We start from the raw sequence: 27,622 nt of genomic DNA, 5'->3' as shown, positions 1-27,622 counted from the left end.
GAATATCGAAACGCAAACGCGCCTTCTTTCTCGAATCGTCTTTTAGGCTGCTGCAATGCAATTTTATTTGTATTAGTACAAATGTATGAAAGTGTAGATAAAGAGAATGAAAATTTTGCACCAGTGCAAATAAATTTGCATCGCAACCAAACACAGCCTTATCATCATCAGATATCAACCGTTTGCGAGCTGATAATCAGTGAACGGTTCTGATTAAATAACAAAATCAACAGGACTACAATAATAAAATGACGCAGATTTATGAAATTGATTTGTCCTCGTTGAAATACTTGAACCCGTGAATGATTGTACTATACACACAGCCCACTTTACTGGGAAAGAAACAAAGAATGGAAGGAAGAAAAAGTAATTATAAATTCCACAGTTTCCACATTTTGGGAATCAATTCATCATCGCCTTTCCTATAAGTCCTAATCGGGGCTCTCCACGTGCAGACCATCTACTTAAATTATTATTTTGTGGGAGGATATGAGTATTAGCATCAGCATATGCGCCTTCCCCCCCCCCCCCCCACCCCATTCTCGTCTGGACGTCCATCCATCTCGCCTTTTCAGCTATTGAAACCTGCCCGTAGATTTTTCCTCGGGCAATTTGGAATCTGGCCTGCTTCCAACAGCTTCTAAAGTTTCGAGCAGATGCAAAAAGAGAGGGAGAGAGATGTGGAGATCGTAGAGTATAAATAAGTCACACCGGTTAGAACGCCACTTTGTTTTCTCGTCTGATCCAACCAAGTTACAGGACAAATGTGGTTAGAAGCAGGGCGATACTGAGTGGAAGTAGCTTCCTAGTGTGTTTTCGATCTGAATTTCTGTAAATTTTTGTCTTCTCCGATCCGGACCGTAGCGGAGGGCTTAAAATGTGGAATCTGGCTCGAGCGGCAGCGTCGAATCTGCGCCAGGCGCGGCGGTTCTCTGCTGCGATTCCAGGTCCTTGCATCGTGCATAAGCGCGGGGCCGATATTCTGCACGATCCATGGTTTAATAAGGTTTAGAATTGCTTATTTTGCATATTTCTTTCTTTTCCGTTTGTTTCCTTTGGTCAGTATAATGGCGATGCTTTTGCGTCAAGACTTCAAGTCAAGTGAGAATTCTATTCAAGTTTACAGTTTGTTTATGTTAAAAGGCTAGCTTTTGTTTATTTATTTATTTATTTTGATTTTGGCAGGATAATTCATTGTTAGAGTAGGAACTAAATTTTGTTTATATGGAATTTTGTATTCTGTCTTATATTATATTATATAGTTTAACCGTTCCAGTTCTGGTCTCCTGTGGATTTAGTATATATTGATTCTACAGATTTAGAGAGCTCCGCCGAAATCGTCGTGTTTTGCAGCACATACATGAATGCCTATGTTCACTCCAGTTACAAATGTGAAGTAGCGTTTGGTTATGTTCACGAGTTTTGTTGGTTATGTCGGTCCTATAATTGAATTATGCGGGTTCTATGTTAGATTTCTAGATTTTGATATTTCACAGATCGGGATTTCTGTAGCTTTTATAGATTTTAGACAGAGCTGGAGCTTGAAAACCTTGCTTGCTTATCCATGTTGGAAATATGACAATAAGTTTAGGTAAATACACTAGTAAAGCTGCCAACCTCTCATTTGATGGAGACATCACTTTTCAGCAATTTCAAAAACCACAACACCCAAGGAGGAATTTAGGACATTTAGCCAATAAACTCTGTTTACAAATGAAAAAAAGCATGCTGTATTTCAGAAGATTTCCAGTTTCCGTTGCATGTCATGCACATACCACATGATCACTCTTTCTAGTGCCATCACCCACACTGACCACTCTGTTCAGTTACAGGCTTGTTTTTATCTATATGAACTGTAACATTTACATCTGACAAGGGCCTTATGTAATGTGTCATTACCTAAGCGCACATTCACCACTTATTGTGTTGAATCAGTAGATTTCTATTTTGAAGATCTTAATGTAGGAAGGAGCTTGCGAAATGACTATCCTGTTGCCACTCATATGGCCTGTTTGATCTTTACAGAATTCTGTAGCTAGACATTGTCCTAGTGATAACTAAAAAAATATGAACTTGATGGGATGACAATAATCTAATCATCCTATTTCAGAGACCTTAGTGGACTTTTTTTTTTTTTCTTTCTAGTCAGATGATTTCTATTGATCTGGTACCACTATTCCAATCAATGGATTCTATTCACTAACTTATATGTAGTTAGCTTTTTTGATGCTTACCTTTGCAAATACATGCATTGTACCTGCCTTCCACTAGTTAATTATTTAAAAAACAGAACTTCAAATATATTGAAGTCTGGCAATTTATTTTTGAGATGTGGCCTTTTTGACATATCTATGTGAATGGAATTCTGAGTGATTTTGGTATAACTATCTTTTTAATATTCTTGGGTGTTCAAAATTTGAAAAAAACTTTGGAAGGATGATTTTTCAAAACAAGTTTTAGAACATTGCTTTTTTTGATAGTGACATTATTGTTGATGAGATAATGTGAAACTTTCTTTGTTTGATCTTTTGGCGGACAGGATACTGGCTTTCCTTTGACAGAAAGAGATAGACTTGGACTCCGTGGCCTCCTTCCACCTCGTGTTATGTCATTTGAGCAGCAATATGATCGTTTCAGTAAGTCCGAGTGTTGTACATTCATGTTTTAGTCATGCTATATTTATTTTGAAGCAATGATGGAGTTAATTTGATCTTAGATGGGTTTATAGAAGTAGATATATACTCATTACTAGAATATCTAAAACTTTGAGAAACCTTGTATTGCTGAAACTATGAGATGCTTTGACAGCTTTCTTGAGCATGAAACTTGTGGAACAAGTCTGTCTTGAGTCAACTTTTTGTTGCATGTGACAAGAGATGGAAAATGAGAAAAGGAATTAACAAAAGCAGCAAGGAAAATGAAAAAACAAAAAACAAAAAAGACAAAAATAAGGTATAGATCTAATATTAGGTTTCTGTAGTTGCAACTTGCAAGTAAAAAGGGCAGGCCAGTGCATGAGGCTCCAGCCAATGCAGGGTCTGGGGAGGGACGAATGTACACAGCCTTACCCTAGCACATATAAAAAGGCTGTTTCCAAGATTTGAACCCTGGTCACACAGGTTGCAATGCTTTGCAAAGTGGAATGCTGAAATACTGAACCCTATATGCATAGACATTGTTTTGAATCTTAACACCACTTTTTAGTTTATCTGGCTTTTTCTACAAGATCATTTCAACACATGGTCTCTGGGTTGCTCCTATAATATACTCGTTGGTTTGTTAAGGATGGGTGGGTCTTTTTAGCTCCCCATATTTTTATAAATATGGTCAATTTTTAGAATGCTATTTCAGGCTTAAATAGAATATAAAGGGAAGTGGCAAAGCACTAAAGAAACTTGGTGGTGGAATGAAGAGGCCCAAAATATAATTAGATTAAAATGATCATACTACAAAGAATGGCAAAAACTAAAAATGTAGACAACTAGGAAAAATATAAAACTATAAGAAAGGAAGTTCAAAAGAAAGTGAATGAAGTTAAATGTAAGGCTTATGATGAGCTTTACCATAAATTAGGCACTAAAGAGGGAGAAAAAGGAATATATAAACTAGGAAAGTTAAGAGAAAGGAAATGTAGAGATTTAAACCATGTTAGGTGCATTAAAGATGAAGATCAAAGAATCTCGGTAAAAGATGAGGAAACCAAACAAAGATAGAAAAACTATTTTGAAAATTATTAAATGAGCAACAGGGAGAAGGGGATAATGGAGGAGAATCTAGAAATACTTGTGTTAAAATTAATACGTATCTTCGTAGAGTTAGACCTACTAAAGTAAAAGAAGCACTAAATGAGATGAAAAAGGGAAAGACATTAGGCTTGATTGGATTCCAACAGAAGTATGGAAAGGTATGGGAGAGGTAGGCTTGTTATGTCTAACCAAACTATTTAATAAGATAGTGAAAGAAAAGAAGATACCTGATGGTTGGAGAAACAATAGCATGGTGCCTAGTCCTTAGGGGGGCGATGAGAAGATTTAAGTGGTTAACCTGCAACATAACAGTGAGAGTTCAGTGGGAGATGAGATCAACTAATGGACTGGCAGATTCTCTTGCTAAGCAAGGGGTGTTTAGGGACAACTTATTTTGGGCTCAATTGTAAACCTGTTTTCTCTTTGAGGTTGCAACTCGTGCCTCTTGGAACTTCCATACTGTATCCATTGATAGTTTCTCTTATTATTAATAAAATTCCGCTTATCGCTTATAAATAAACAAAGGTGATGTACAAAGTTGTAATTAACTATTGGGGGATTAGACTTATGAACCACACTACGAAACTTTGGGAGAGAATAATTGAACAAAGATTATGACTTGAAACAAGTGTATCAGAGAACCAATTTGGCTTTATGCTAGGGAGATCAGTCATGGAAGCTATATTTCTTTTGAAATGATTGATAAAAAAGTTCAGAGAGAAGATGAAAGATCTTCATATGGTGTTCATTGATCTAGTAAAGGCATGTGGTAAAGTTCTTAGAGAGGTAATATGGTGGGTCTTGGAAAAGAAAGGAGTTCAAAATAGGTATATAGACCTAATTAAAGATATGTATGTGGGGGTCATAACCAATGTTAGAACATCGGTGGAAGAGACTTCAGATTTTACAATTACTATGGGTCTTCACCAAGGTTCAACACTTATCCATTATCTATTTGCACTGATCCTAGATGAATTGACTAAACATATTCAAGAGGAAGTTCCATGGTTCATGTTGTTTGCGGCTGACATTGTTTTAATTGATGAAACTAATGAAGGATTAAATGCAAAATTAAGCTTATGGGAAAATGCCTTAGAAACAAAAAGTTTTAAAATAAGTAGGACTAAAATAGAGTATATGACGTAAATTTAGTAATAATAGGAGTGTAAACCAAGATACGCTTAGGATTGGAGACCAAGAGATAACTCAATGTGACCATTTCTAGTACCTTGGTTCAATAATTCATAACAAGGGAGAGATTGAGATGTTACCCAAAGAATTAGGGCGAGATGGGCAAAACGGAGGGGTGCATTTGGACTTTTATGTAATAGACAAATACGACTTAGATTAAAAGGAAAATTCTATAAAACAGTGTTGGGCAGCCAAGAAACATGTCCAGAAAATGAATGTGGCAGAAATGCGATTGCTAAGATGGATGAGTGGAAAAGCCAGACAGGATAGAATTAGGAATGAAGTTATTTGTAGGAACCTAGGAGTAGCTCCAATAGGTGATAAAATGAGAGTGTAGACCAATATGGTTTGGGCATGTGCATAGAAGATCACCAACTTTGCCAGTTAGAAGAAGTGTTTTGTTATACAATGAAGGGGCTAGAAGAGCTTGAGGTAGACCAAAAAGGACATGGATAGAAGTAGTAAGAAATGATTAAGCACCAATAGTATAACAGTGGATATGGCTTTAAATAGAATGGATTGGTGAAACAGGATTCATGTAGCTGACCCAATAGTTGGGATAAGGCATGGATATTTTTGTTTTTGAAGTCTATAACATCCAAAGAATGTCTAGTATATGGTGTAATTAACATTTAAGGTTAAAAATTTTTGCATAAGAACCCCGTATCTTTTTAGTTATGTCCATATGTGTTAGCAGAAAGATTGTCCATGGTTTCAAAGAGCATGAAACTCTGTAAATAAAAATAACTACCATATTGTAATCTGCCTTTTGTATGACCATCTTCAATGGATTTCATTTTAGCATCTCTTTTCTCGACATAATTGGCTTTTATGATGTTTCTCACTCAAAACATGGTAAATCCAATGCCAATGTTCTTTTGTTTGAATTGTTAGTGGAATCATTTCGATCCCTGGAGAAAAATACCCGTGACCAACCAGATAATGTTGTGTCCCTAGCTAAATGGAGAATCTTGAACAGACTGCATGACAGGAATGAGACATTGTACTACAGGGTAAGCTGCCAATATAAGCTAGTAAATTTCTACTTAGCTCTAAACTTTCATCTAAAGTGATATCTATAACTTGTGTCTTAGGTTCTTATTGATAACATTAAAGATTTTGCTCCTATTATATACACTCCAACTGTGGGATTGGTATGCCAAAACTATGGAGGTTTGTTTAGACGACCACGCGGGATGTACTTCAGTGCAAAAGATAAAGGAGAGATGATGTCCATGATATATAACTGGCCAGCTGAAGAGGTATTTTGTGAATCTTTGAATGCACTGACTTATAGACAAATTTTAATTATATTACTTATTGATGGTGTACCTGTTTCAGATTGTATAGTTGAACTACATTATATGCTGTTTCCAGATATGACAAACCATAACATCACAATATCACCATAAGATTCTCTTGTAGCCACTTAGAATAGGAAAGCTCCTTAGGCTTAGTTTGCAGCTCTTTTTTTTTTTTTAATTTTATTATATTGAAAAAAACAGATTACAACCTTAGTCTGCATGTCTTTCCCAATAACATAGCCTAGCTTGCCTTTGCCACCGATATAGAATTATAGAGCTTGGATGAGTAAATCCATTCTAGGATATTATATCCACTAAGTTTTAGTATTGTGGTTTGAATATTGATTTCTACACATCCCCATGGAAGTCTAGTTGGATCTTGAGATAGCCTTCAACTCATCAGTACTTGACATCCTTTCTGTTATGTGGAGCCACAAACCTACAGACCTCTCCCTTCATAGTCAACTCCCATAGAGGCAAAAGGGGATACACCAATGAAAAAATCACTAGCAATTCAACCAAAGAGATTTATCACTCATGCACTTCAAGAAATGCCCTTAGAGGATCATAACAGTTGTGAAAACTCAAAACATTTGGAAAATGCCCTAGGATTGCACATACAGGGATAGACATTAAATATGGAAGAGTGTTTTCATCATGAATCTTCACAACTGCATGGAATTTTACATGAAAACATATGTTTGATCCCAAAATTATCTTACTGAGCTAAGTCAGCCCCACAAGCAAACACCTCTCCATGTCAATTCAGTATTGATTGGTCTCTAGTTGGCTAAGTCTCTAACTTAAAGAACATCTTGATTGAAGGGAATTCAAATGTGATTGTTGGCTGGCTAAAAAAGGACTAGGCAGGATCATGGAGATATAAGCACATAATAAGAGAAGTTATGCTTTTCTTCTCTCTAGGGATCATGGTTCACAATATCAGTGATATTTAAATTTCCCCAAAATCTCCCCATTTTGCTAGGTGGCAATTGAAATTTTCTGGGAATCTTTTTTTTTTCCCAAATATCTCCAATACGTTGCTGATATTTCAGATTCCATTGGTAGACTATATATTTAAGTTTTAAAATTTTAAAATGTTATTAAAAGCTTTCCAATATTTCATTAAGATCAGTACAAGTTTTTAAAAATCTTTTCCCAAAAGAACCAAAGGAGAATAACTGATTGGATAATTAGGTTACAATTTTGATATGATTTACTTACTAAGTGTTGGTGTGAAAATTTTAATAAATTCTCATGCAACATAATTCACTCAATCAAGTGATTGAGTTTTTATTATTTTGGGTAAGGCCCATTCAGGGAATCATACGGATTCTTCCCCTTAATCACATCTACACAAGAAAGTAGGGAACACCTTTTGATTTTGACTTGGAGAAATGAACACATAGTACAAAAGAAAAGAGCAATAGGGTACTTAAAAAGAACTTTTTCATTTGTTTTTCTTTTACATCAAGTGTACAAGAATGAGAAGAAAGAAAAGAAAATACAATTGAGAAACTATACATCAATATATTTCTCTTTTCTTTTTAATACAAAGAAAATTTCCTTCTCACTCCTTTCTTCACAATAAGATATAGTCAATCAGATGAAATTCTGATTGTAGACAACCTTAATCCATGGAATTTTGCATACAAAAATGGAACCATAGTCAATCAAACTGAATATTTGATTGTAGACGATTTTCATCCCTCTGCTCTTCATTTTCATCTGAAAGGAACCATAATCAGCTTCGAAAATTAGACTATAGATGGTTTAATCCCTTTGTCTTGAAAGAGGGACCATAATCAAACAAGTAGAGGCACCTGGTTGTAGATGATTTATTCTCCTCTACTCTTCATTTTCATTTGAAGGGAACCACAATCAGTCTTCAAGAATTAACTTTAGATGGTTTAATCCCTAACTTTGTCTTGAAAGAGGGACCATAATCAACCAAGTAGAGACACCTGGTTGTAGATGGTTTATTTCCCTCTATTTCCTTTTTCAAAAGTGAAAATAAAAGAGAGAGGAAGAAGGATACATAGAAGACATATATGGGAAGTATTCACAGAGAGGACTTTCTTTTTTCTACCTGTATTAGTGAGACTTTTCCTTCCCTGCCTTCCCTTGAGCACTTCTCTTTTCTTCTCTCCTTATCTTTGCTTTTCTTAAGAATCTCTTGTGAAAATTTTCTCCGAAGAGTCTCTCTGTCTCTCTAGCTTCCCCTTAAGGATCTTAAATAGGGAGTGGGGTAATTATGTAACTACCTCCTCCTCCTAGGTGAAGGGCACCTGCCCCTCCCACTTAAAGAGAGGGAACTCCTTTTATAGTTTTAATGGTTTGGCTAGCAGACTAGCCAACCCGCTTATTTGAGTTCTAATTTATTAAATATTATTTGGATTAAAAAAATGCCTTCAACACTAAGTCACTGTAATTCAAAAAGAAAAAGGAAAATACTTACAACTATAAAAGAGGATTCTCACTCTAATAAAAAGATATAGCAACAAAAAAAAGACAAAAGTCAAAATGGCAAGTAAATGACAAATTTAACAGAGAGAAGATGATTGACAGATTAAATGGGAGGCAAAGAAAGACATCTATTAAAGTCTCTTGATTTTCTTATATTTGATTTATACAGTTCTTTGCTATGGCTTTTTGAACCTTAAACGTGCAATTATAATTTTTCTAATAATTACTTGGAGGCTTATTAAGTATTCCATGTTTCTAGAAAACTTCCCTAATTTTTAAAACTTTCCAAATATTTTAGTGAAATTAGCAGAACATCTCCAAAATTTCCCCATCTCTACATGGTGAAATGTCCATTGATATCGAATTAGTGAACCATGCTGGGGATAATGAAAAGACAATAACACCCCTTTGAACATCAATAAACACTCTTGCAACAAGATCAAGAAGAAAACTATAAAGAAGTTAATTTTTAAGAAAACCTGAGCTTACACCATTCAAGTATTTTTTAAACCCAAAACTTTCTCCAGGTGGAAAGGTGTCCACCTTAAATTTTATTAACCATTGTTAAAAATCAGATTGAAATTTACAGGGAGGACATAGCCTGCCTTGCCATTTATCAAAAAAAAAAGAAGCCTGTCTTGCCCCAAACCCGTCGAACAAAGAGCTCTCCCTAAGCCACTCAAACCTCTCCCACAAAATGATAAAATACAAAGTTATTTTACCCATTTGACTAGAATCCATGACACTCCCAATTTATCTTCTATGATGCCTTTCTGAACCAAAGGAGGCAGTGTATCACTCAGCCAGAAGAAAATGCTGGTTCTTGTGTTGCAAGCATGATTTGCAAGGGGAGTCTGCAATTTGGTTGCTTTCTCTATACGTTAGTTATGCTGGATGCTACCCTTCTGTACAAATACACCATTTCATCCCAAATGGATAGTGAGGTCCAGAGAATTGACACTACACCAATTCAATTATTTTTTTGGACAAGCAATGGATCCTGTTTAGATGGTTGACTTGTTCTCTGCAATGTGGTGTCATCATCATCAAAAGGTTTAATAAAGTGGCTTAGATGATGAAGCAGTCCAAAGGTGATCTATAATGGTTTGATATAATAGAATTTCTTGATGAAGTGTCTACTGTTTTCCAATATGCATGCCAATGGCCAATGGCTCCATATTTCCCAAATTTGTGGCTGATTGCCTACTTTCTCAATAATCCACTAACATGTCTCGTTTTTCATCTATATGTGCCTCTAATGCATGTGGGTGTTACCTATTCATTGTCATGCAAGCTAGTATATAACTTTCACTTGACACATCGTTAATTTATTGGTCTTGTTATTTTGAATTAAGCTGGGATATTTTCATGCTTATATTTTTTTTTTCTGAAGTTTTAGGTATTTGATTTTCTAGTCCTTCTGTAATTTCTGAACAATTGAATGCTGAGTGATATGGAAGTCTTTCTAGCATTTTGAGTATTCAAATTCTGCATTTCAGTTGATTAAGACTTCAGATGCTTTAACATATTATTCAAAAAAGAGAGACTTACTGTGTATGTCTGTCAGCTGAAACTATCTACTGATAAGTATAGTGGGTTTCTAAAGACATTTGCAGGTCCTTTAATTGTGATTGTTTTTCTCCTTGGTAATGAATTGGCCAATTGGCCATAGTAGAAAAAGATTGTATTTTCTTAGAAATTGTAATTTCTTATGTGCTTGTTTGGTTTTCACAAGGTTATTTGTGTAATTTCTGTTGTCATATAGTGGTTTACTGATAAATATAATGGGTTTTTGAAGACAGTTTCAGGTTCTGTATTATTGTTTTTTCATCATGAATTGGCCAATTGGCCATAATAGAAAAAAAGTTTTATTTTGTTAGGAATTGCAATTTCTTGTAATGGTTACTACATGCTTGTTTGGTTTTCAAAACATTGTTTGTCTTTCTGTTGTCATTATAGTGGGTTGTTCCTCTGTTTTCACAGGTTGACATGATAGTGCTGACAGATGGAAGCCGCATTCTTGGCCTTGGTGACCTTGGGGTTCAAGGAATTGGGATACCCATAGGAAAACTTGATATGTATGTTGCTGCTGCTGGCATCAACCCACAGAAAGTATGTATATATTATACTGCTTCTAACATAATGTGTTCACATGTTTGGTGGCTTGCATGTTTGTATTATCTAGCTACCTGAGTTTTATAATGTTAACACTAATTTTAAATCTCTCCTATCAGGATTGTATATTTCTTTACTGAACAATTGAACATGTAATAGTAGTATGCCGGTATTTATTACCAATTATGGCATACCACTGGAAATAAATTTGTTTCTATACCACTTGACATTTTCTATCATGTCTTTTTTATCCATAGTTTTTATTCTGTCTTTAGTAATTTAAAAAAATATATACATGCAACATGTACACATTAAAAAAATAATGTTAATGAGATATTCCCAAATCCCAATATTTTTTTAGAGAAAAGATAAGGAATTTCATTAATCTGTTACTGTAAAGTGTAAACATGTATCACTATGTTCCATGCACATTGATTGACCTACACATTAGAGTACAAGATGTACAAACAAAAACTCATAAATTCATTCCACAAAGATGGCTAAATAATATTGTCTGTTTCAACTTTAAACCAAAAGAGATGACAGCCATGGTGTGGCATTCCTCCAAACAGCTCATGGGTTGAGAGCCAAGAGTGAAGAGTTGCCACATTCCACCTAATTACTTCAGATGCTTGTTTTGTTCTATTGTAAAAAATTCTTCTGTTCCTCTCCTTCCAAAAAACCATCCACATCACCTCCACATGAATTGTGCTCCAAAGAACCTTTCCCCTTTTGTTTAAACCCTGTAGCCTCCAATTTGCTCCCTAACATATCTTGGGTAGCACCAGCTACAGTTCACCAGGCTGCAGGAAAAAAAAACCACAGATGCTTTGTGTAAAACATCAGCCAATGAATAGGTGGTCAGTGGACTCAGAGTGAGATCCACAGAGTGCACTCCACTGAGGTTCGATTGATTCCCCATGCAGAAAGAGTTCTTTGTAGAGACTTTTTCAAAGAACCACCTAGGGAATTGTGCTCCAAAGAGCCTTTCCCCTATGGCTAAACCCTGTATCTTCCAACCTATAACATGCTCCCTAACATATCTGGGGTAGCTTTAATACTGTTCACCAGGCTGCAGAAAAAAATGACAGATGCTTCTTGTAAAACAGCAGCTGATGAATAGGTGGTCAGAAAACAAAGAGTGATAGCGACAAAAAGTGCTCTCCACTGAGGTTAGACTGATTCCCTTTTGCAGCAAGGATCCTTTGGAGAGAATTTTCCCCATCACAGCTGACCAGACAAGAAAATTTATTTTGGATGGGACATGGGGTAACCAAGCCTCACTCCAAGGGAAATAATTAACCATAGGATCCACCAGATTGCTGTAGAAAGATTTGACAGAGAACACTCCATCCTTGGACCATCTCCAGAGATGTCCCTAATATTGATTTCCTTTATCCTGCTTAAAATGTGTACTCTTCGTTGGCATGGTCCTGGACTTGTAGTATTGATAAACCTTATTTTCATTTATGGCAGATACTTCCAGTTATGTTAGATGTTGGAACCAACAATAAAAGGCTTCTTGAAGACCCTCTATGTGAGTATATAATTCAATTTCCTAGACTTCTTTCTAGTATACTTGTGTGAAACCTTTGAAAGAGCTTCATCTTTTATATATGTTTGAGAATAAACCGACAATTGTTTTAGATTATTCAATTATTTAATTTTGAGGATGGAATGCTTATGATTCCTTATGTTGACATATAATTAGGTTTAAAACCCACTTTATCCTGATTCCTGACTTTATTATTCACTTATTTTGATTTTGTTTTCAATTTTTATTAAAATAATCTTGTGCCTTGCACCTCGGTCACAAAATGCCCTTTGTGTTTGTGTGTGTGTGTGTGTGTGTGTGTGTGGCTTGTGCTTTTAAAACACTGGTCTTGAACCTATAGGTCTTCTCAAAGCAGTTTCTCATGATGACCCAGAATTTACAGTAATATAACCTGCAGCAGTAATATTATGTAGAGATAGCATTAAATTATTACATTGTACTTCAGAATTTATAGTCAGACAAAATAGTAAACTAATTACCAAAATATGAATGTAAACAATCCCTTTTATCTATTCTGCCTATTGTAAGAAACCATGGCTTTTAAATGAGTGATCTTGGTTATTGAAGGTTATCTTTTATTGATTAATAAAAAAGACATTTTACTGTAATCTTCAAATATTTTAGTTATTTTCCATGCTAGGCCTTCTATTTTAATTGCATGATCTGAGATGGATTAAACAAAGATTGCTTCAAAATTCCTGTGGTTGGTAGGATATTGTGGTTATTGTGGCAAATCCTGTTCAGTTGCTATACCCATTTCTCCTAACCTTTTCCTTAACCCAAGTTATTTTTAATGGTTTTTATCGTTGCATTAAAGTTTTTCTTAGTAATTTAGATCCATGTGCCTTCAAAGTTCAGACCCTGCATTGATGGGAGCCTTGTGCACTGGGCTGCCCTTGTCTTGGAAGTTGAGAGTTGTGATAATTTTTTTGACATCAAGGGAAATCCACTCTATCTAGAATTTTGAATTTCCTATGGGTTGAGAGCTTCTGTGTTGTTAATTTGAGTATTTATTTATTTATTTATTTTTGATAAGTAACTGAAGTTTTATTAAAATTAGCAATGCAGAAAGTGTTATGTGAAATGTTCCAGCACCCTGATGGTTTACCCATATGTACAAAGTGCCACACCCCATTTTAGTGTACAAAGTGCCCTGCACCCCATTTTAGTGTACAAAGTGACCTGCACCCCATACTCCTAATTTTTTGATCAGCAAAGAAGATTTTATTGAAACCATACCCCTAAATTTTTAACACATGTTAGGAGAAATTTAAATGATTGGGAGGTGGCATCCTTAATCAGATTGCTCCAGCTTCTGTATGACTTGAACATATCTGGAATAGGGGAAGATAAAAGAGTGGAGTTTTGAGAAGTCAGGTATGTTCTCTGTAAAGTCGTTTTTTAAAGCAATTTCAAAGGAGGAAGCTATATCTTTCCCAAGTCAAAGAATGTGTTAGAACTGTGCCTTCAATGATAGCCTTTTTTGTTTGGTCAGCAGTGCTGGATAAGATTCTAACCAAGGACAATTTAGTCAAAAGAGGGTTAGTAGACATGGCATATCCCCTATGTATTGGGAATGTGGAATCATCTAGTCATCTGCTGTTACACTGCAATTTTACTCACCGGGTGTGGTTAATAGTGGTGGAATTATTTGGTGCTAAGCTATGTTTCCCTGCGGATATTATGGGACTCATAGAAGCTTAGTGGCTGAGTGGTCTGAGTAAAGCTGAAAAGGTGGCTTGGGGTATTATTCCCGCAGCTGTTCTGTGGACTGTGTGGAGTGAAAGAAATAACAAATTATTTGAAGGAATTCAAAAATCAAAAGAAGTTGTTCTGAGGAAAATTATGGGGATGATCCACTCATGGATGATTGTACATCTGTTGTTTAAAGACAGACATCCAAGTGCTTTTTTTTGAGTTTAATTTTTTGGTTGTAAGGAGGGAGTAGTTTTTTTTTGTTTAGGGGATTGAGGGCTGTATGAGGTTGTTTCGTAGGGGTGGATTCGAGCCGAGATGAGCTGAACACTTGGCTATTTGAGCTCGGCTCGCTGAAACTGTGTTACGCTCGAGCTCGATTCGAGCTAGAGATTTGAGCTCGAGCTCGGCTTGGTTCAAAACTCGCAAGTTCGAGCTTGGCTTGGCTCAAGCTCGACTGCAAGCCAAGTTTTTTTTCTAAAAAATAAAAAGTATACATATACTATTTTTTTTATTTTACATACAAAAAAGTAAGAATTATAAAAATCATTTATTATTATACATATAAAAAATAAAAAATATACATATAAATATTGTTTTTGTTTTATACACAAAAACATAAGAATTATAAAAATTATTTATCATTATACATAACAAAAAAATGTTATATACAAAGTATTAATATACAATAAAAATTATTTATTATATATATATATTTATTTATTTATATGTATGCATGAAGCCGAGCTTCATTGGGCTTGAGCTCAGCTTGACTAGCAAATGAGCCTATATATCATGCTCGAGCTTGGCTCGAAGCTCAGTTTAAACCAAGCCAAGCTGAGCTTTTCACGAGCCGAGCTTGAATAGCTCGTGAGAAGCTCGGCTCGTGGCCACCCCTACTGTTTTGGTTTCTTTGTATATCCTCTATTCATTTCTTTTTGTACAGGGGTTTCTATAGTTGATTTTTAGTGAACTCACTTTACTGTTTTCAAAAAAAAAAAAAAACATGTCATGTACTTTATATTAAATTATGTGCTTGTTTTACCTTTCTCTTGGCGTGATATCATCAGACTATGTTAATTACAGATCTTGGATTACGACAACCTCGTTTGGAAGGAGAAGAATATCTATCCATTATTGATGAATTCATGGAAGCTGTTTTCAGACGTTGGCCGAAGGCTATAGTACAGGTTCATTTCTTTCAGTAATATGATAAAGCATGTTATCTTTAATAATCATTATCTTAGTGCCATGACACTCTTGACAACTCAACCAGTTTGAAGACTTTCAAATGAAGTGGGCTTTTGAAACTCTCCAACGATATCGTAAAAGGTTTTGCATGTTCAATGATGACATACAGGTGAGTGCCTCTATGACATTCTCCTGGTTTTTATATCTACACTATTGTTAATTAATTATAGAATTATTCTATAATTTCTTTATTAATGTTTCTTTTATTGCGCCGGAACTTCATGGCTTCATGGCTAACAGGGAACTGCTGGTGTTGCACTAGCTGGACTACTGGGTGCTGTGAGAGCACAGGGTCGATCTTTGCAAGACTTTGTGAAACAAAAGATAGTTGTAGTGGGAGCTGGGAGGTACTTGCAAAATCCCATGACTTTGGAGTCTCAGACTCTGGGTGTACTTTCATATACATCAATTCTGAAATAGCTGCATAGGCATTCTATTTTCAGCTTTAGCTCGCACTTCTAATGCTTTTGTCTGACATTCAGTGCAGGAATAGGTGTTCTTAATATGGCCAAACAGGCTGTTTCAAGAATGACAGGAGATAATGGAATGGAAAACCATAATTTCTGGTTACTCGATAAAGATGTATGATCTCATTCTTAATTTCTTATTGCTCACAACTTGCATTGCTTCATTTTCTTCTTGTATGGTATACGGTGTTCAACCATTATTTTTGTCTGGGGTCCCTTAACCACTTTCTTATTTTATGTGCATGCAACCCATCTCATTAGCTATTTACTGAAAGCATCATGTAGCTTTTGTATGCGTGTGTACAAAACTAAGAAGAATCTATGAAACTTTTTTGGGCTTGTAAAAGTAATCATGCTACCTATGCTGCTGCACCATTTGTTTACATATTGACCTACATATCCATGTATAAATGTGATAATCAAGTTGTGTAAAAAATTCCTACAGTGAAGGATTTCAAAAGCTTCATTATTTCAATTGCATGTAATCCGATGTCCATGATGATTAATTTGCACTTGAGAAAGATGTGCAGGGTCTTATAACAAAAGAGAGAAAGGATATTGATGCAGCGGCTGCACCTTTTGCAAGAGGGTTTGGTCCAGGAGAAATTGAAGGACTCAGGGAAGGGGCTAGTCTCACTGAAGTGGTAAATTTTTGTTGGTTATCCTCAACAGACTTTATCCAAGTTTCATGACTTTTTCCCCTTTCTTTCTTTCTTTCTTTCTTTCTTTCTTTCTTTCTTTTAGTTTGATTATAGTGGGATGAAAATACAGAAATGATTTTGAACTCAAAACTTTTCCCCTTTGGAAGATAGACCAAACCCTTTTGCTTAATAACCGTTTTTCACTCAAACATCTTTTCTTTTTAAGTTTACACATGAATAATTGATTGATTCTTACTTCCATGACTATTTATCAGGTTAAAAAAGTCAAACCCCATGTGCTTCTCGGTCTTTCTGGAGTTGGTGGTATCTTCAATGAAGAGGTGTGCGTTACTAGGTGCCTATGTTTTTATCTTATGTCAATGGTTGCATACTTGCAGATGGGGAAGACTTGAGCTTTTACTCTTTTGATTTGTTCAAACTAATCCAGAACGAGAATGTATGTGCATTTTAAAACTAATTGGCAAAGACAGCTTGTTGGGGCTACAGGGATCTGTTAAAGAAAGTTAAATGGATGACAAGAAATATGTCAGTCAGGTTTCAGTGGGTCAGCAGATCAACAGATGCAATAGCTGATTCTCTGGCGAAGCAAGGGGTGTCAAGGGGAGATCTGTTTTGGGCCACTTTGTAACTATGCTTCAGGCTTGTGTATATTTAGTGTTTATGGCTCAGTCCTAGGGGGAGGTAACACCTCGTGCCTCCTCCTAGGCTGACTGTACTGTTGTTTTTTGAATTAATAAAACTACTCTCATTTATAAAAAAAAACTAATTGGTAAAGACAGATTAGTTGTTGATAAATGGCATGTGTTGTATGTCACCTGCAATGGTTTCTCTAGTGATACTTATTTAGTGAAGTGTGGCCCTCTATCGTTTACTGAGGATAATGCAACACAGCTGGGTCTTATTCATGCAGCCTCAAGCCCTTACCACAGGGCTTCCTTTCTGCTAAAATGCCCTTAACCTATGGTGGTTCTATATGTCAGCCTATATCCTCGGCCCATTTTTAATTACCCATCCATGGTCCAGTCTTGTCATTTAACCTACACCTATGTATAAGGCCACTCTGGCAATCATATTGAAGAAGAGAATACACTAACAAATATTGTTAGAGAATCAATTCTGGTGGTTCTTGTTACTCTAATAATCAGTTTTAAGTTTGAAAATGTGAAAAATTTGTAGACAGAGTTCTTTTGAGCTACTCATCCTCCCAAGTAATTCTATGGAAAAAAATGAGCTCCAAAAGAGAATCTTTATTGGCTCAAAACTTTTCCTTTTAAATAGTGATTCCGCAGCCTATTTTCTTCATGTTTTTTTTTTTTTGGTTTTCATTTAATTATTGAGCAAGATAGGTTACCTATCCATTTTATACAAGGCATTATATTCTTCTATTTCCATTTTAGTAAAATAATAGAATTTATAGCTGAATTTTTTGTAGTTTCAAGAAGTGAGACTCATCTGTGATTTTGAGACCATTTAACCTCCTTAGGATTGGTATAAAGTCTGTAGACTTCAATCCCAAGGTTGGACAGGCTGGTGAGACCATATATATCTTCTCTCTCTCTCTCTGTTCTTTCTTCTTGTGGAAAAACCCTCCATTAAGACTTCTTCAACTTGAAACACCTCACCTTGCCTTTTATACAACATCAATGCATTATCCCATGTAGTGATGATTCTGAAAGGATAACTACACTGGTTCTATGTTGGATGCAGATCAGCATGGTGCACATGAATCTAGTAACTTATACCATTTATGTAGATTTGTATTTTTTATTGGTAGAGTTGCGTTTTCTATTGTTAGAGTTAGCCAAATAAGGGTAGATTAGTCAACTCACCTTGGTTAAGTTATGAGCTTATGTGGCAGTCTTATTAGAGGTTCTCTGTCCCATTCTTAAGTAGGGGCAGTTTAGTCCTTGTACATTTAATTAGAAGCCTAATCACTATTAAGAGGTCGACTGATAGGGTTTAGCTATCAGGTTCGACAGTTCTTTCATCTTATTCTTCTTCTTCTCCTTCTCTTTCTTCTTCTCCTTACTGGTTCGGACTACTGTAGCTACAGTAGAAACATGGTATCAAAGCGTGACAACTTCAGTTCGTGACCTGTTTCAGTTCGTGACAATTTCAGTTCGTGCTTCAGTTCTCTCCTTTTCTTCTCTGGGCTGTCAATGGAGAAAAGTGGTTCGTCCCAGGCCTGAAACATCACAGCTCTTCTTTTTTTCTGGTGCACAGAACCTCCTTTCCTAAGAAAACAACTTCAGCAGTGAATGGTTGGCTGAAGCTCTCAAACGAAGGTTGGTTATCTCTTCTCTATGTGCTGTTGGTATTTCTGGGTTGAAAATCTTCAAGAACTTGAGAGGACTGATCAGAACCTAGAGATCTGGGTTGGTTGTTGCCCTGGTTCTTGGAAAAATTCCAAGTACAGGTTGTGTTTACAGTGACCAAATGGTGTAAGGGCTGCTACTGTAGGTGGCCGAATGGTGCAAGGTGTAATGCAGTGGTACTAGTTGAGTTTTTGTTGGTCTTGTGGTGCCCTCTTAAAAGCGTTAAAGTAGGTCTGTATTGTGTGTGACAGCTATGGCTGCGTGGTGGTGCTTGTGATGCACAAACTCTGTTGAGTAGTTGTAAGAGAGCTTGCATGTGGTTAGTAAGTGCTGAATTAATGTCGGTGTAGTCTGTGTTTTTTTTTTTTTTTTTGTGAAATCAGTAGTGGTGTGGATAAGAACAAAGGCGTGTGTGTCTATCATTGTGTTTAGGGACTCTGTAGGTTCTGGAACATCAAACTCTTGACAGCAGCACTTAGTTGGTGATTGGGAATTCAGATTAGAGGCAGCATTGAAGGAGTATCATGGCAGCAATGGGAGATGGCTGTAGTGATCAGAAACCTAGTGTGGTGGTTTCCTCTGACCATCTAGGTGTACAGATGACCTCAATTAAACTGAATGGTGAGAACTATGTTCCATGGGCCAAGTCGGTGGAAGTTTTTCTCAAGGCAAAGAGAAAAGTGAAGCATGTGAAAGAAGATAAACCACCGGCTCACTCTCCAGGGTTTGATGATTGGGAACAAGAGGATGCTCAAATCATGACATGGCTATGGAATAGTATGGAACCCAAAATAAGTGCCAACTTCATGTTCTTAGATACAGCTAAGGACATATGGGAACATGCCAAGAAGCTGTATTCTGGGCAAGATAATACTACAAGGGTATATCAGCTCTATTAGGAGTACTTTGGTCTGCAACAAGGAAATAAAACCCTAGAAGAGTACTATGCTAGTACGAAGAACCTCAGAAATGAACTCAATGTCTATTATCCTCTTACTCTAGATGTTAAGGTTCAACAACAACAGAGGGAACAACTAGATGTCACAAGGTTCTTAGTGGGGTTGAAATCAGAGTATGAACCAGTTAGGACCCAAATATTGGGGGGCTCTACCCTTCCTACACTTGAGGAAGTGTTTGCTCGGCTTTGCAGGATTTCTTCGAGACAGACATAGAATCCCGCACAGTCTGATAGATCAGCTTTTGTGACAGCCAGAGGAGGTGGACGTGGTACGAAAGGGGGAGGACATGCCTCCCGAGGAGGTCGTGGTGGCTCCGTATTTGGTCGTGGTGGTGGTCATGACTCAGGGGGAGGTCGTGGCAAAGAAAAAGGCAGCTCTACAAGGAAATGTACTCACCGTGGCAGGGAAGGACATTCCGTAAATTTCTGTTATGATCTTCATGGCCGCCCTCCCTCTAAATTGGCCAATCATGCTGTTGCTGGTGGGGTTGGTGTCAGTGATAATCAACATGTAGACCTAACTCCTTCCACATCTACATCTGTTTCTGGAAGGGAGATGGTGAGTGTACCGCGTGATGAGTATGAGCGGTTCCTTCAGTCCACTTCATAGCACACTACTGCTACTCTTGCCCACTCAGGTATAGCTTGCCTGTCATCTAAAACCTCTCCTTGGATTATTGACTTTGGAGTCTCTGATCACATGACCGGGACTCCAGGTGTGTTCTCTTCTCTCTCTGAAACTTCCACATCTCAAACTGTTACCCTTGCCAATGGTTCCTCCTCTCCCATCTGTGGTGTTGGCAATGTTGACATGGCTTCTCTTTCTTTATCATCTGTTCTATATGTCCCTAAGTTTCCATTCAATCTTATGTCAGTTAGTAAATTAACCAAGACTCTTAACTGCTCTGTTACTTTTTTCCATTCCTCTTGTGTTTTTCAGGATCTCAGGACGGGGAAGAAGATTGGTGGGGGGCATGAAGCTGGTGGATTGTATTACCTTGACGGTGGTGGATCGTCAATTGCATTTCAGAATTCACTCACTCCTCTACAGTGGCATTGTCGACTGGGACATCCTTCTCTCAAGGCACTCAAAATACTAGTTCCGTCTTTGAGTCATTTGTCAGTGTTATAGTGTGAGTTGTGTTAGTTTGGGAAACATCGTCGTGTTTCCTTCAGTCCTAGATTTGAAAGTCACATGTTGAGTCCTTTTGCTTTGGTTCATTCAGATGTTTGGGGTCCGATCAAAATAGAGTCTTATAATGGTTACAAGTATTTTGTCACTTTTATTGATGATTGTTCAAGAATGACATGGATTTATTTAATGAAAGAAAGGAGTGAATTATTTTCCATTTTTCAAAAAATCCATGTTGAAATACGTACACAATTTGGTGTTCCAATCAAAGTTCTTTGCTCAGATAATGGTCGTGAATATTTTCTAACTTCTTTTCAACAATATTTAGAACAACATGGCATCTTGTGCATCCACTCTTCAACAAAATGGGGTGGCTGAACGGAAGAACCATCATCTCCTTGAAACAACTCGGTCTATTCTTCATCATATGAGTGTTCCTAAATGGTTTTGGAGTGATGTTGTACTTACTGCGTGTTTCCTCATTAATCGGATGCCTTCCTTTATTCTTCATGGTCGGTCTCCCTTCTCTATCTTGTTCCCCACCTTGTCTCCCTTTCTATTAACACCTCGTATCTTTGGCTGTGTGTGCTTTGTTCACAATCTGAGTCCTGGAATAGACAAGTTGGATGCATGCTCCATTAAGTGTGTCTTTCTTGGCTACTCTCGGACTCAAAAAGGGTACAAGTGTTACAATCCCATTACTTGGAAGTGCTATGTCTGTCCTGATGTCACCTTTTTTGAGTCTGTTCCCTTCTTCTCAGGAACTGAAGCATCTTCGTTTCCACCTTTACTTCCTCTTCCTCTTCCGGTCAGTGATCTTGTTCCGGGTATTCCTGTTGGAGTTGACTCGTCACCTCATCCACCAATTCGGCAAGTGTATACACGTCGAACGACACTGGCCCCTCCTCCAGCTTCTACCTTGTTCGCGGATCCTGTCGTTGCTCCTGTTGCTGAACCTTCAGGACTTAACTTACCCATTGCCTTACGGAAAGGTAAACGTAGTTCTACTCTCCATCCCATTTCCAATTTTGTTTCAATATCTCGCCTTTTCGCCTCACATCGCTAGTTTGTTTCACTATTGTCATCTATTTCCATACCTAACAATGTCCAAGAGGCTCTTAGTTCACCTGGGTGGAGGCAGGCAATGGAGGAGGAACTCTCTGCTCTTCAGCATACTCACACGTGGGAGCTCACTACTCTTCCTCCTGGTAAGCATGTTGTGGGTTGTAAATGGGTGTATACTGTTAATTACTTGCCAGATGGTAGTGTGGAGCATTTGAAAGCCAGACTTGTTGCTAAAGGGTATTCACAGTTGAATGGAGTGGACTATATGGAGACCTTCTCTCCAGTGGCTAAGATTAAGCTTTGTCCGTGTGTTAATTTCCCTGGCAGTTATGTATGATTGGCCCTTATTTCAACTTGACATAAAAAATGCCTTCCTTCATGGTGATCTTATAGAGGAGGTATATTATGGAGCAACCACTTGGGTTTGTTGCTCAGGGGGAGGCTGGTAAGGTATGCAGACTGAAAAAGGCAATTTATGGGTTGAAACAATCGCCTCGTGCTTGGTTCGGGAAGTTTTGTGAAGTGGTGAAGAATTTTGGAATGAAATAATGCCAGGTTGATCACTCAGTGTTCAACTATGACTCAGAAGCTGGAAAGATTTTATTAGTGGTCTATGTGGATGATATTGTCATAACTGGCAGTGACAAATTGGGGATCGACAAACTCAAGGTCTTTCTGCAAAATCATTTTCAAACAGAAGACCTTGGGACATTGAAGTGTTTCGTGGGTATAGAAGTTGCTAGATCAAGACAGGGTGTAAACCTGTGCCAAAGAAAATATGTTCTCGATCTATTGGACGAAACATGACTGTTAGGTGCAAAACCGGCTGAGTCTCCTATGGAACCAAATGTTAAGTTGAGCAGTGATACAGGGGAAATATTTGATGATCCTGGAAGGTATAGACGAATAGTGAGGAAGCTAAACTATTTGACTATCACGAGACCAGACATCTCCTTTGCAGTTAGTGTGGTGAGCCAATTTATGCAGAACCCTCGTATATCTCATTGGGATGCAGTTCTTAGAATTGTAAGATATTTGAAGGGAGCTCCGGGCCGTAGGCTATTGTATGAACCAGGAGGAAAACTTGAAGTAGTTGGGTACATGGATGCAGATTGGGCGGGCTCTGTGTCTGATAGAAGATCTACTACAGGTTGCTGCACATTTCTTGGAGGAAATCTTGTGACGTGGAAGAGTAAAAAGCAGACGGTTGTGGCTAGAAGCAGTGCTGAAGCCGAGTACAGAGCCATGGCACACACTACATGTAAATTAGTGTGGTTGAGGAATCTCCTACAAGAAATTGGGTTCCACATGGATAAACCTATGAAGTTGTACTGTGACAATCAAGCTACGCTCCATATCTCATCCAACCCTGTTTTTCATGAGAGAACAAAGCACATAGAGATTGATTGCCACTTTGTGAGGGAGAAGGTTCTTACTAGAGAGATAAGCACAGAACATGTAAGCTCAGGTGATCAGTGGGCAGATTTGTTTATAAAAGCCTTAAGCTCAGGGAGAGTGAACTATATATGTAACAAGCTGGGATTATATGACATATATTCTCCAGCTTGAGGGGGAGTGTTAGAGTTAGCCGAATAAGGGTAGATTAGTCAACTCACCTTGGTTAAGTTATGAGCTTATGTGGCAGTCTTATTAGAGGTTTTCTGTCCCATACTTAACTAGGGGCAATTTAGTCCTTGTACATTTAATTAGAAGCCTAATCACTATTAAGAGGTCGACTGATAGGGTTTAGCTATCAGGTTCGACAGTTTTTTCATCATCTTCTTCTTCTTCTTCTTCTTCTTCTTCTCTTTCTTCTCCTTACTGGTTCGGACTACTGTAGCTACAGTAGAAACATCTATACTAATGCTTTTATAACCTGATTTCTGTAAATAAATGTCATCATTATCATCCATGTCTTACCTCAACTGTTTCCAATGCATGTCTCAACTATATCCGACCTAAGACATGATTCCTTTTTCTCTTTTCACTTTATCCTAGGTCATATAATCTCTAAGAAATAAATTGAAGTATTTTATATTATCAAATATTATTTGTATGCCACAATATATCTAGTTCTTTAACATCACATTGTATTAACCTTATTTTACTGCTTCAACTGCCTGCATTAAATCACATGGTTCAATTCCCTATAGTCATTGATGAATATTATATTCTGACGTTTATTTTTTTATTTCTTATTCTTTCTAACAGTTGGTTATTTTCCATATTTGTAATGTTTGATGCTATTTCTGGAGCATATGGCAGGTGCTTAAAGCGATGCAGGAATCAGAGTCCACTAGGCCTGCCATATTTGCAATGTCAAATCCTACCATGAATGGTTTGTACTTCAAGCCTTACAGTTTTTTTCAAGAAGAGGGATTCTTTTATTTTATTGCATATTGTTCTTTTTTGAATATTATCTTCTTTTCCATTTTCTATGGAACAGCTGAGTGCACAGCTGCTGATGCATTCAAGCATGCGGGAGAAAACGTAGTCTTTGCTAGTGGGAGCCCTTTCGCAAATGTTCATTTTGGTAGCCTTCCTGCTTTTTTTACGACATTATTTTAGTGAAGGAGTGGGTTTGCACCTCAAGGAGGTGTTGAAATTTGGAAAAATAATGGTTCTTTTGTCAACATTATTTTGGTAGCCCTTTGCTAGTGGGAGCCCTTTCGCAGCTGCTCTTTTCAATCAATTAGAATTTGAGCAGGACGGAATTTGGAAAAATAGTGGTTCTTTTGTCAATACTCCTAATTTTTATGACACCAACAAATAACACTCCTTTTCATACGTGCAGGGAATGGAAAGATAGGTCATGTTAATCAAGCAAATAACATGTATTTATTTCCAGGGTATGTACTGTTTTGTTGTTCAGGGTTGATCTTAGAACTACACATCTTGCTTCAGCCACCAGATATCCACGTATGTTCTTCTAATATGATGTCCTCTTTCAGGATTGGTCTGGGAACTCTTCTGTCAGGTGCTCATTTTATTTCAGATGGGATGCTGCAAGCTGCTGCTGAATGGTAAAACTCAGTGTGAATAGAATTCATGCTTTTCAGTTTAACTTATTAGCACTAATTTTAATGTGTACAAAGAACTGGAACCATAACTGAGCAACATTTAAGAATTTCTGGTTTGATATTTGAGTCTTGAACTGACTGGGTATAATTGTAGAACTTGTTTGGTGGATATGTAACCCAAATTTTGGAAGAACTCATTTGGACTGGTGAGATCTTAAATGAATGCTGACTAGAAGTTTTGGAATGTGGAGGAGGTTGATGCGGTTTTCTTGTACCACACCGAGACTCTTTGCATTACTGTGTATTTCTGCATCATAACTTCTATATTCCCTAGTCGAATCTGGGCAATCCTTGAAAATCTTATTGCATTGCATTTGTTGAATATTGTCTGCACACCTGATAATCAGTTCTATAACTTCATCAGAACCTGGATAAAAACAGGTACCCTCAAAAGAAGTTTCAATTTTCTCCATATTTTTATTTACTGGGGTGACACGTAGGGCACAATCAAGTATAATTGAGTCTGCTGATTTATTTTGTCATAGATATAAGACAGTAAAAATGTCTATGAAGCGCTACCATTGATACAAGACTTATTTAAATGGAACTTAACATGGGGTCTATAGATTTGTCATGTTGTTATTTATTTAAAATGCTTTCTTTTAAATTCACTCTACTAATTTAGCTTGCTGGTATTTTTACAGTCTTGCATCATATATGACAGATGAAGAAATCCAGAATGGCATCCTTTTCCCTTCTATATCTAGGTAATATTCTGCATTCCATGTCGTTTGATGCAGTCTTCTAGTGTGGTCATGTGGGGACATCTTATTTCTGGAAAATGGAGCACCACAATTATTAGTTGAAAAGGCACTTTTTGGAACAGAAAATTTATACAGTTATTTTTATTATTACTAATTAAGGTCATCTGTGTATTTTTACTAGTCATGTCCCAGTTATCAAATAAGGTTTGCCCAAATTAGCACCTTCCATTGAATGATCAATTTCTTCAAAATTCTTGACTAATTGAACAATAATAATTGCCTTGTTGGTTCAGTTAATAGACTGAGGGGCCGCTTAATAACAGCTGAAATGGCTGAACTGAAAAGCTTATTGTTTTGTCTTTTAGTAAGTTTTTAATGAGGTTATGGGCTCCTTAATGGCTGAAGCTGAAGTTGGGTAGATTACTATATCCTTGAATGCTTTATTACTTAATTATTTTATCCACTAAAAGACAAAGCAGTGCATCATTCAATTCAGCTACTTCATCTGTTATCAAACAGCCCCTTAGTCCTCGGACTTTTGGATTGCTTGCGCGTATGCATGCTTGTATTTGCTAATTTTGTTTTACAGATGCTTGATTGTCTAGTTGGTAGCTTCTTTCATCTGATGCAATCTGGCTTTTTTTTTTTTTTTTTTTGTTTTTGATGAATAACCCAATCTGGCTTGCTGTTAGTTAGCTTCTTTGCAATTATTGTGATGTTATGCCATTTAGTAATAGGATCTTTGGAAACCACTCATGATGCATGGTTTCATCGTGGTTTTTCATTGCATTTGAGAGCATAAGTTCACTGTTTTATACAGTGATTGAAAATTACATTTTTGACGTGACTACACATTCCGTATGGCATTTAGCACAGTATATAAATAAATTGAGATTGATGTTGAAGTTGAAGAAGTGGGTATTCTTGGTATAGGATGTAAAAGTGTGGCCACCTGGTTAGTTTCATAACCTGTTGTGTACCATGCAGTATTCGGCACATAACGACACAGGTTGGAGCAGCTGTTGTGCAAGCAGCTGTTGCTGAAGATCTAGCTGAAGGGCATGGCGAAATAGGGCCCAGAGAGCTCATGCAGATGTCAAAGGTATGAGTGTGCTGATCTTCTTTTACATTATTGTGAGAAAATAGTGTTAAGATGATTCCCAGCCTTGATTTACGGCCATACTAAAAAGGGCCCTGAAATGCAGTAAAAATTTAAAGTTAAATCACATAACAATCTTATTTTAAAGTTCTGTTGTTTATTGATCTTATGTCGATGCAGGAGGAGACTGTGGAATATGTGGCACGTAATATGTGGTACCCTATCTACAGCCCCCTTGTTCATGAGAAATAAGGGTCACATTTTCAGCAATTTTTGGGGAGGTTCCAGGCAGTTATACCATAATTATTGCCTCTCAGATGATCCTTGCCATAATTTTTTTGCCTGAACTTGCAGATTTAAGTATTTAAAAGAAAAAAGAAATGCAGTAACCAGAATTATGTTGAGTCTGCCGTCTGCATCACTCCTATTGTTTCTTCAACGTTCCAACTTGGGAATCAGGAGTCTCCGTACTCCTCTCCCACCCTTTGTATGGGAAAATTTTTGGTCCTTAAAAAGCTAAAATTTGAATGGCTATTATTGGTTGCAAAAAGCCACAAACCCAATACAAGGTCAGGTATTTAGTATTGAACGTCAATCCAGTAGGTCCCCTGTCTGGTGGATGATCTGGATTGGGCACAGGATCCCTCCACATAGCAAAAGTAAGGTGCATGGAAGCTCCCTCCCTTACTCGATTATGAAGCCTTTTAACTTTTACAGCAGTAATGAACTTTGCCAAAAATAAGCCTAGACAACCCAAGAATCTTCCACATGGTAAGATGGCCAGGACCCAAAAGGAACCTGTGCGTTTCTCTGACCA

At 37.1% G+C, this 27,622-nt stretch overlaps 1 protein-coding gene across 1 annotated transcript; it reads left to right on the top strand.

Annotated features, from left to right (window-relative positions):
- Positions 1–404: 404 nt before the first annotated feature.
- On the top strand, positions 405–27,339 carry NAD-ME2 (NAD-dependent malic enzyme 2). The gene is made up of 19 exons (XM_088961779.1): positions 405–1,006; positions 2,540–2,636; positions 5,832–5,950; positions 6,032–6,199; positions 10,691–10,819; positions 12,299–12,359; positions 15,159–15,262; positions 15,349–15,432; positions 15,564–15,670; positions 15,806–15,905; positions 16,321–16,434; positions 16,707–16,772; positions 24,188–24,260; positions 24,369–24,455; positions 24,717–24,771; positions 24,874–24,945; positions 25,647–25,709; positions 26,694–26,808; positions 26,986–27,339. Exons 1-19 carry the CDS (start codon positions 878–880, stop codon positions 27,055–27,057), a joined length of 1,815 nt encoding a protein of 604 aa, XP_088817905.1. The 5' UTR covers positions 405–877; the 3' UTR covers positions 27,058–27,339.
- Positions 27,340–27,622: the final 283 nt, after the last annotated feature.

This window comes from Nelumbo lutea, chromosome 1 (genome assembly GCF_056320005.1).
Source record: "Nelumbo lutea isolate HS-2025 chromosome 1, American lotus-T2T, whole genome shotgun sequence".
Lineage (NCBI taxonomy): Eukaryota > Viridiplantae > Streptophyta > Magnoliopsida > Proteales > Nelumbonaceae > Nelumbo > Nelumbo lutea.
This window is presented reverse-complemented; position numbering and strand designations above follow the sequence as displayed.